We start from the raw sequence: 9,983 nt of genomic DNA on the forward strand, positions 1-9,983 counted from the left end.
AGACAAGGAGCTCACATGCAGGTGGCCATTTGGTGCACCCCTCAGCTGAGGCAAGAGGAATCCCACCTCCTTGGAGGGATTTGTTGGTTTGTGGTGTGCATGGGAGGGAGCCAAGTCCCTTTCTGGCCCCAGCACCAAAACCACAGGAGGACGTGCCTCCACTGACTCAGCTGAATCCCTTCCCTCCGCAGGGGTGAAGGAGATCCCTCCCTGGCACTGTCTGGGTGTCCTGCCTAACGATGGGACAAGGCAAGGCAATTCTCATGCCCGGTTTTTCTCCTGAGAGGAGAAATGGCACTGCTGGAAAGAAATCTCTCTCCCCAGCTGAGGAAGGGAACATCAGTGACTCCTTCGGCCTGTTTCACAGCAGGTTCCCCTGGAGCCCCAGGGACACCTGGAGGGAGCCCAGAGGGGCAGAGAAAGTGCTGCCTTGGGCTGGTCCTGTGCTGCTGAGCTGGGCTGGGCTCCTGGGATGGAGGGAGCTCCTGGCAGCTGGGCAGCGCTGCAGAGAGACAGCTCTGCCCAGGAGCAGCTCCTCTGCAAAGCACAGCAGGGCTGAGGGCACTGCCTGCAGGCACCAAAGGGAGAGGAGCAAGGCAGAGAGAGGTTAAAGGCAGTCTGGGGTGGGAGGATGCAGAGAGCTGCTTCAAAGGGAATTCTTCACAGCTCTTAACACAGTCAGTCTCTGGCTGCAGGGAAAAGCAGCTATGGTTCCTGGAGGGATCTCCTAAAGGTGGCACGTACCACAGCTTATGGGATCTGTAAGTACAACTCTCACAGTTTCTCTGCTGTAAAGGAGCAGGATGTGCTGCAGATGGGGGATATTCTGCTGCACCATCAGAGATAAAGAACACAATGGCTGACTTCTGGGATGGCTGCAGGGGTGTAAAGGTGGGTGTGCACCTAGGCATTCCCAAGGCTGTCCTTCACAGCAGAGTCCCTCTGCCCCAGGGGTCTGTGTGCTCGGGCAGGGACTCTGTCGCCTGCCAGGGCCAACACTCAGCCTGCCCAGGGAGCTTCCCACAGTGCTCTGGGGAGAAGCTGTGGGTTAAAGGAACGACCCTTGGCAGGGCAGGGCAGGGTCCTTCTGCTGCTGAGAGGGTGCTGTGTGATTTGGGGATGCTCACAGCTCCAGATCACCCCCAGAATATTTCCAATGGGATGTTTCAAGAAGAAGATCAAGGCAGGGATTATTATAAAGATAAGGAGCCTTCCTGAGTCTGTCTTCTCAGTTTCCTATTCCAGACTGGTAGGGGGGGAGGAGAGAAAAGGAGAAACAGAAAAGGAGCTCTCAAGCTTTAACAAGTCACTGAGACTCCTGAACTGCAGCTTTGAGTGATGTGCCAATAGGTCTGCCAGGAGCCTCCTAAAATGCCACTCCTCTGCCTATGGGCAACACCAGAATCACCTCTGCTGGACCTGTCAGGGTTGTTCTGATCTTCCCTTTTCCAGCTGCAAGCAGGAACATGCGCCCAGCCAGTGCCCTGCAAACGGGCAGGTTTCTGTAGAGCCCAGGTGAGTGCACAGAGGTTGGGATGGGGTCTGCGAGCACTGACAGGGAAAAGACACGGCACAGAGCAACACCTCCCAGCAGGAAAATCTCCAGGCAGCAAGAACATGAGGGAATCTCCTCTCATCATGGAATGAGAGGAAACTAAAACCAGTTTGTTGTGGGAGGGAGAATTCAGAAAACTCCGTATGATCCCCTCCAATGCAGACCCCTTCCTTTGAGCAAGCCCCCTTGCCTCCTCTCCCACCCAGCAAAGCCTCTGCCCTCAGGGCTGTGGGATCCAAGGCATCAAACACCTCCTCGGCAGCCAGAGCTCCAGCAGAGCCGTGGTGCAGCTCTCCAGCCACGGGCCCAGTTCCCTCTGCAGAGCACAGGGGATGAGAGCAACTGCTTGGCAATGTTGGGGTCTGGGAGGTGGTCTGAACAGCTGCGTAACGGTAACGCTTTCCTGAGTGCCCAGCTGCCTCTCCCCTTGCCTCTCTCAGCCCGACCCTCCCTGTATTTTTCCTTAGTTCTCCACTTGTCTGTGTTTTTTTTATTCTTATTTCATTCTTGCTGTCAGGCTCTCTGGGGATGGGAGTTTCAGCTGCAGAGCCACACACTGACCTTGTGGGTCCTCCCACGCAGGTGTGTCCATGGACATGAGGTGTCCCAGCTTTCACCTGTGGGGCTGTGGGCAATGCAGCCTGTGGGGCTGGGGAATGAGCTGGTTTTCCCTTAATTAGATACAATCATTAGGACTTGGCTATCTCCTTGGGGTGGCCTTCCAAGCTGTGAGCTGCCCTCAAGCACGCACATCTTTCCAATAGCATCTTTGTGTTATCTGAAAGCCCCAAGGGAGAAGCGCAGGGAAGCTATGAGTGAGGAAACGCTGTTGGGTTGGTGACATGCACCATGTGTGTCCTTGGCTTGAAGTGGGGTGATGAGACCTTGACAAAGGGTGAGACATTTAACTGTCTGCAGTGGGTCCCTCTCCTCTTAGCAGTGCCTGGTTGCTTTTCAGGGTAACGTGAGAGTGGGATCACTGTCCATCTCAGAAAGGTGTAATCCCAGGGCTGCTGGGAACAAGACGGAGGGACAGGGCAGCTCCCCTCATTCTGCTCTAAGCCACAGGCAATCCTCTTGCTCTGCAGGACTCACTCTATTCTCCCTGAGTGCAGCAGAAATGCTGAGGGCTTCTGACATCCAAGAACACTCCCCAGGGGAGGTGGGGGGAACTGTAAAAGAAACTGCCTTTGCCATCCCCATTCCTTAGCACTGGGAGTGCAGATGCTGACAAGCCCTTCTGCGCTTGGAGCAGTTTCGCCTGACAAAGTTGAACACCAGGACTGGCCCCTGCCCCCATGGTTCCCATGAACCCACTGCTGCAGAGCAGGACTGACCCCTGGCATCCTGTGGGCAGAGGCCCTGATCCTCATGGCACACTCAGCCAGCATCAACCAGGGCTCCAGCATGGGAGATGAGGAAACTCTCCTGGAAAAAGAAAAGGGGGCGTGTGTCGCAGGGGGAGTACCTATGGGAAATGGCTTTGATTCTTCTCAGAGAAGTCTCCCCTAACTTATTGTGTTTTCCTCCTTAGCCTGATCCCTGTGCTCAGAGACAGCAGATGTCCAACAGCAGCTCCATCACTGAGTTCCTCCTCCTGGCATTCACAGACACACGGGAGCTGCAGCTCTTGCACTTCTGCCTCTTCCTGGCCATCTACCTGGCTGCCCTCCTGGGCAACGGCCTCATCATCACCACCATAGCCTGTGACCACCACCTCCACACCCCCATGTACTTCTTCCTCCTCAACCTCTCTCTCCTCGACCTGGGCTCCATCTCCACCACTGTCCCCAAATCCATGACCAATTCTCTCTGGGACAACAGGGCCATCTCCTACTCGGGATGTGCTGCTCAAGTTTTTCTCTTTTTCTTTCTGATACCAGCAGAGTTTTATCTTCTGACCATCATGGCCTATGACCGCTATGTTGCCATCTGCAAACCCCTGCACTACGGGACCCTCCTGGGCAGCAGAGCTTGTGTCCACATGGCAGCAGCTGCCTGGGGCAGTGGCTTTCTCAATGCTGTGCTGCACGTGGCCAATACATTTTCACTACCACTCTGCAAGGGCAATGCCCTGTACCAGTTCTTCTGTGAAATCCCACAGATCCTCAAGCTCTCCTGCTCACACTCCTACCTCAGGGAAGTTGGGCTTATTGCTTTTAGTGCTTTTCTATTTTTGGGGTGTTTTGTTTTTATCCTGCAGTCTTACGTGCAGATCTTCAGGGCCGTGCTGAGGATCCCCTCTGAGCAGGGACGGCACAAAGCCTTTTCCATGTGCCTCCCTCACCTGGCCGTGGTCTCCCTGTTTATCAGCACTGGAGTGTTTTCCTACCTGAAGCCTCCCTCCATCTCCTCCCCATCCCTGGATGTGGTGTTTGCTGTTGTGTACTCGGTGGTACCACCAACACTGAACCCCCTCATCTACAGCATGAGAAACCAGGAGCTCAAGGATGCCCTGAGGAAACTGGTAACTGGATGGTTTTCAGCAGCCATAACCTGCCTGCATTCCTCTGCAACTGACTCCCAGTATATGTCATGAGAGGCCAAGGTGGCCTTTCCTTCCTTACATTTCTTTTCCTTTTTCCACTTTTGATGATGTAGTCTTCAAATAAATAGAATTATCCCTCCCCTTAAATAACCATCCATCTCGTGTGACCCAGAGACTTTGTATAAATGGGAAGCCATTTTATTTAAGCAAAATAAATTAATGTGCAGCAACTTCTTTGTCTAAGATCCATCCTCAGCATAGCAGGAAAGAATGGGAAATAAAAACAGCTTTCTGGCTGCATCTGCCTGGGGCAGGCTGCTTTGTCCCTGGGGGATGAGGAGCTCTTGAGGACCACAAGGGCTACGACTCTTGTGCTAGCCTGGGCAGACGGGATGGCACGAAGGGGCTGCAGAGCTCTCAGAATATCCTGGAGAGGAGAACAGGGATCAGCGGGTGCCACTGACCTCCTTTTCCTTCTGCCCACCCACCTCTGGGCTGACTCCTCTCTGCCCGCCAGGAGCTGCTGTGCCCTTCGGAGGGGCTGGGGCTGTGGGGTGAGTGCCCAGAGCTCTGCAGCACCCTGTGGAAAGTACTGCTGTGGGGCCAGACCAGACTGGGCTGGGATGGAGAGAGGGCAAGGGAGGTGGGAGATCTTGGAGGGACCTGGGCTGAGCTGGAAAGTTCCTGGGAGAGAAAAACATCAGTGTATAGCTTGTACTGCATGACTGTGCAGGGTGAGGGCTCACATCAGGGGGTTTGTGGTGCAGAGCCAGGGCTTGTGGAAGGGATCAAAGACATACAGGAGCAGGACAGAGGAGGCCAGTCTGTGCCCTTGGTGGCATGGACCGACCAGGAAGGTGACCCAGGGCCTTTGTCACTCCCCAGCCTCTCTCACCAGCCGCTTCCAGCACTGGCCACTCACCCCAGGTTTATGGGTGAGTCCTGCTGTGAGGCCATCTCCATCCTCCTGCTGGGCTCAGTGCCTGCATTGGGGAAAATGGCCAGCTCTGCCCAGCTTCTTCTGAAGAATGAGAGGGGCCCTGAGCAGCAGGGATTGGCCATGTGTAGGCCTGGGAGAGAGGGTCATGGGATGTCAGTGAGAAACAAGGGGATGGCTGATGGCTTTAGCAAATCCTTACAACAATGTCTGAGCCCAGAAATGGAAAGCAGTTGATCTGTGCAGGTGGAGGAGGAGGAGGTTTTTCCTGAGAAGGTGGCAGGAAGAAAGTCCCCTCTTGTGCATATCGAAGATAAGGACGATGTTTCCATCTTATGTGCATGCCTCAGCCTGGCAGATAGCGAATGCTCGCTGCTGGGGGTGGCTGTGCCCAGTCATGCCTCATGAGATGACCTTGCTCTCTTCCCCTCCTTCACTCCCCACACTTGGATGGACCACAAGAAACAACCATGATCCTGGAAAAGGCACAACCCTCCTGCAGTCCCGTAACTGCAGGGGAAGCGGGAAGGGTTTGTGAGACACATGGGAGTGCAGGGAGAGAGCAGTGTGTGCGTAGCAGTGAGTGTGTTAAAGGCAGGAAGGAGACTTGAAGTAGTGTCAGGGCTGCGGGGGCATCATGCTGAAGTGAAATAGGTTGAGTTTTGATTTTAAGGCAGCAGAAGATGGGGGACATGCATTTCAGTGCTGGGATAGGGAGTCAAGCAAGTCTGGGACTGGGACACTTTGGGTGCTAGAGGAGCATCAGCAGGGCATTGGAAGAAGCCAGACAGGTTGTGGGGAACTCACAGGCATTGTCAAATCCTCAGGTAACCACAGCTTCGTCTTTGAAGGAACATGCAGTGAGGACAAAGTGGCATGTAAAAGTTCTTTGCTGGCCAAGGAGGGAGACAAGGATGCTTAGCACAGAATTACCAAGGTCATTTATTCCCTTATTTTAGCTATGTGCATATAGGGGAGCCTCAGACTAATGCATGGAGGACCCCAGTACAGAGGAAAGCAGGGTTTATATATGTTACAATACAGTTGTGTAGACCAATCAAATTATTGATGTTAAGGGACGAGCTAATCAGTTACTAGTGCTTGCATAATCAATATGTACTGGTCCCTGAGTACATACCTGTCCTGTGCAGGTGGTACGGATGTCTGGTTAGTGGTGTGTTAATCCTCATTGGTCTAAACCCATGTCCCATGCAGGTAGAGTGGGTTTACCCTGGATTCTGGTCGATTGCTGTTCTGGCCGTGGCTATGTGCCTGCTTTTTTGAAAGGCAAATCTTCTATTGATTTATCATCACTACAGGGTGCTCTGAGCCGGCAAGAGCTGGCTTAGGTTGGGCCTTCAGGTCACATTGACCCTGAGGGAAAAGCTCATAGTCTCAGTTAGTGTTCATTCTTCTAAGCAAGTTGTACTGCAGTGAGCATCTTGCCTTTCACAGGCATCAGCACAGCTTGGGAGATCCCACGGTCAGTGTGAGGTGGGGAAACAGAGGGAGGTAGCTAAAGTCTGCAGGGGAACTGGCACAGGCATAGGACAGTATAGGACTGTCTGTGATGTAGACAGCCAAGGGCCTTGGTGCAGCTGCCCCCCTCCCCCCTGCAACAGAACTGAAGCCCTTGTTCTCTCCATGGTGGCTGCTATCTCTTCCACTGAGGCCCATGAGAGGACATGGGTTCCTTCAGCCCCACCTGGGAGGTGTCCTACCACTGTCCTTCACTCGTCATTACACACACCCGCACACCACACTGCTCCCAGGAAGAGCCATAAGCATCTCATGAGGGAAAGGATCCCCGTTGCCACGGCGTGGGGGTCAGGGCTTGGCCATCCTGCTTGGTGAAACACATTTAGGGCTTTCACAGCCACCTCCACCTGGATTTTCCACCTCGAACCAGCACCTCTGACTTCCTGTTTCACCAGTCCCCAGGGACGGTCTCCTTGTCTGGTTGTTCCCTCCATGGTTTCTTCAGTGATGGTCCTCAGTGCGCCCACCAGCACCCTCAGAAACCTGGAGTTTTGCTGCTGACTTTTCCTTCTTTAGAGGCTTGTTCAGTCTTTCAGGATCTGCAGTTCAGGAACTTGGCACCAGTGGGCTCATTAACATGCAAAACTCCCTAACGAGCCAAGGCTCTGTGCATAATTCACCTTTAGGTCTTCAATTCTTATGTGGTTAATTAGAGAGGCTTCAGGAGTGTAGTCAAAGTTAAAAGATTTCAAAACTAAACTAAGAAAGGAGTCATTTTTTTCCCCACTTGTCTTCATTTTTCTGCTTACACAGTACGTGATATCAGAAATCCTCAATTCATACTGATCCTGAACACCTCCTAAGGGAGTTTGAAGGTATAAAAAAATCAAAGCTCTTTATGTCAACGATCTATGGTCATTCTTCGTCCCCACCCCCAGCCCCACCATTTCTCTCAGCAACCACCTGGCACTTACAGCAGCCTTGTTCAAATCTGAGCTTTCTGCCCTGAAGTCTGTAGCTGCATGTTTCAGCCCGTGGGCACCAACTCCCACCTGCTTTACTGGCAGAACGAGTTGCAGGCAGACACAGAGGGATGTAATACCCTCATCGGCTGTATGTTAAGTCCACATTACCTCCTCTGAAGTCCACTTCCTACAGTGGATAGCCTTAGATCAATAGAAAACAAATTTTTGTGTCAAGGAGAGATCCCAAGACCCGCCAAAACACTCCCTGCCCCGACCTCTGTTTGTCCATATTCACTCCTTGCACACAGCGAGGCACATGTTGAAGTCATGAGCCCTCTCGATTCACAGGGGGAAAAAACAGACAAAGTGAATAAAATGCTTTCCTTTGAGTAGCCAGATCTGCACTAATCCCAACATATCTGGGTTACAGGAGCATCTTCAAGCAGATGCTACAATATCTAGACCTACTCATTTTTCATTCCCTGCAGGATAAAGTACAATTGACTCCACTGTAGGTGAAGGCAGGGATGAGTGTGATCCCCTCTAATAGTGGACAACTTGGGTGCAATGGCCCAGGCTTCCCTTTCTAGACGAGGGAGAGACATCAGTTGTCTCAACTGAGATGCCTTGGCCTTCCCCGCCTGTCCACCAGGTCCTGCTCCAGAAGTGCTCCTGTAGGTCCTGGGCCACGTTTTCCAGTGCCATGTGGGATCTTCAGCTACCCTGTGTATCTATCTTGGAGGCAGTGACCACGCTATGTGGGCATCTGTATCAAGCCCTGAATGAAGAGCTTATGCAAAAGCTGAAACACGCAGAAAAGACCTCGGTGTAATAAGTGTGTAAAAATTCTACACTTTCAGAACTTCGAAGTTAGTCTGTAAATTCTCGTGAATTTTTTCATAAGCCATGGACATGGCCCAGCAAGATGATGATACTTTCTCTCCCTCTATGGAAATAGAGATTTATACAGCCATTTCCAAAAATATATTTCCTGCCAACACTTTGAATGAGGAAACTGTGTTCTGGTGACACATTTATATCGTCATATTGTACATCTACATTCCATATCTAAAGGGAGCTTGGAGCAATGAAGGTTGGAGAAGCTGGATAGATCAGCCTATTATTTCTTTGCCATGAAGAAATGGCCACGCCTGCTATCACTTCCATCATGTCATCCCTTTTTTAGAGCTGGCCACACCTTTATGGGATGTACAATGGCATAACACCATCACCTGCCAAGTGCCAGACCTCAGCTGATGCACAGAGGCACAGAGGACAGCCATATAACGAGGTCCAGAGCACAGATGTGGAAAGCAAATGTCACTCCTGTCTTCAAGAAAGAAAAGTAGGACGCATGGAACTACAGGCCAGTCAGACTCCCCTCCATTCCTGCGAAGGTGATGGAGCAGCTAATGCTGGAAACCATTGCCAGGCACATGAACGATAAGAAAGTCATCAGGAGTAGTCAGCATGGATTCAGCAAGGGGAAGTCATCCTTGAGCAACTTGCTAACTATTCCCATTGTCGTGGTTTAACCCCAGAGGGCAGCTAAGCCCCACACAGCCACTCGGTCACTCCTCCCTGGCGGGATGGGGGAGAGTATCAGAAGGGTAAAAGAGAGAAAGCTCGTGGGTTGGGAAAAAGACAGTTTAATAGGTAAAGCAAAAGCCGCGTGCACAAGCAAAGCAAAACAAGGAATTCATTCACTGCTTCCCATCGGCAGGCAGGTGTTCAGCCACCTCCAGGAAAGCAGGGCTCCATCACACATAACGGTTACTTGGGAAGACAAATGCCATCACTCCGAACGTCCTTTCTTCTTCTTCCCCCAGGCTTTATTGCTGAGCATGACGTCATATGGTATGGAATATCCCTTGGGTCAGTTGCGTCAGCTGTCCCAGCTGTGTCCCCTCCAGTGTCTCACCACCCTCATCGTAAAACTTTCTTCCTTATATTCAGTCTAGATCTACCCTCTTTCCGTTTAAAACCATTGCCCCTTGTCCTGTCACTACAGGCCTTGGTAAAAGTCTCTCTCCGTATTTCCTGTAACCCCCCTTCATATATTGAAGGACTGCCAGAAGGTATCCCCAGAGCCTTCTCTTCTCCTGGATGAACAATCCCAACTTTCTTGGCCTTTCTTCATAGGAGAAGTGTTCCAGCCCTCTGATCATTTTTGCGGCCCTCCTCTGGACCCGCACTAACAGGTCCATGTCGTTCTTGTGCTGAGGACCCCAGAGATGGGTGCAGTGCTCCAGGCTGGGTCTCACCAGAGCAGAGTAGAGGGGCAGAATCACCTCTCTCAACCTGCCAGCCAAGCTTCTTTTGATGCAGCCTAGAATACGCTTGGCTTTCTGGGCTATGAGCACACACTGAAGGCTCATGTCCAATTTGTCACCCACCAGTATCCCCAAGTCCTTCCCTTCAGGCTGCTCCCAATCCCTTCATCCCCCAGTCTGTGCTGATTTGGGGTATTTCCCCCACCCAGGTGCAGGACCTTGCACTTGGCCTTGTTGAACTTCATGAGGTTCACATGGGCCTACTCCTGCAGCCTGTCAAGGTCCC

The 9,983-nt window shown here is 52.0% G+C and overlaps 1 protein-coding gene across 1 annotated transcript; it reads left to right on the top strand.

Annotated features, from left to right (window-relative positions):
* Positions 1-3,116: 3,116 nt before the first annotated feature.
* LOC309603577 (olfactory receptor 14A16-like) lies at positions 3,117-4,094 on the top strand (the record flags this gene model as incomplete). Its single annotated transcript, XM_082338388.1, has 1 exon — positions 3,117-4,094. The coding sequence occupies one exon, from the start codon at positions 3,117-3,119 to the stop codon at positions 4,092-4,094; it is 978 nt and encodes a 325-aa protein (XP_082194514.1).
* Positions 4,095-9,983: the final 5,889 nt, after the last annotated feature.

Source organism: Platalea leucorodia (genome assembly GCF_965183815.1).
Source record: "Platalea leucorodia genome assembly, contig: HAP1_HAP1_SCAFFOLD_128, whole genome shotgun sequence".
Lineage (NCBI taxonomy): Eukaryota > Metazoa > Chordata > Aves > Pelecaniformes > Threskiornithidae > Platalea > Platalea leucorodia.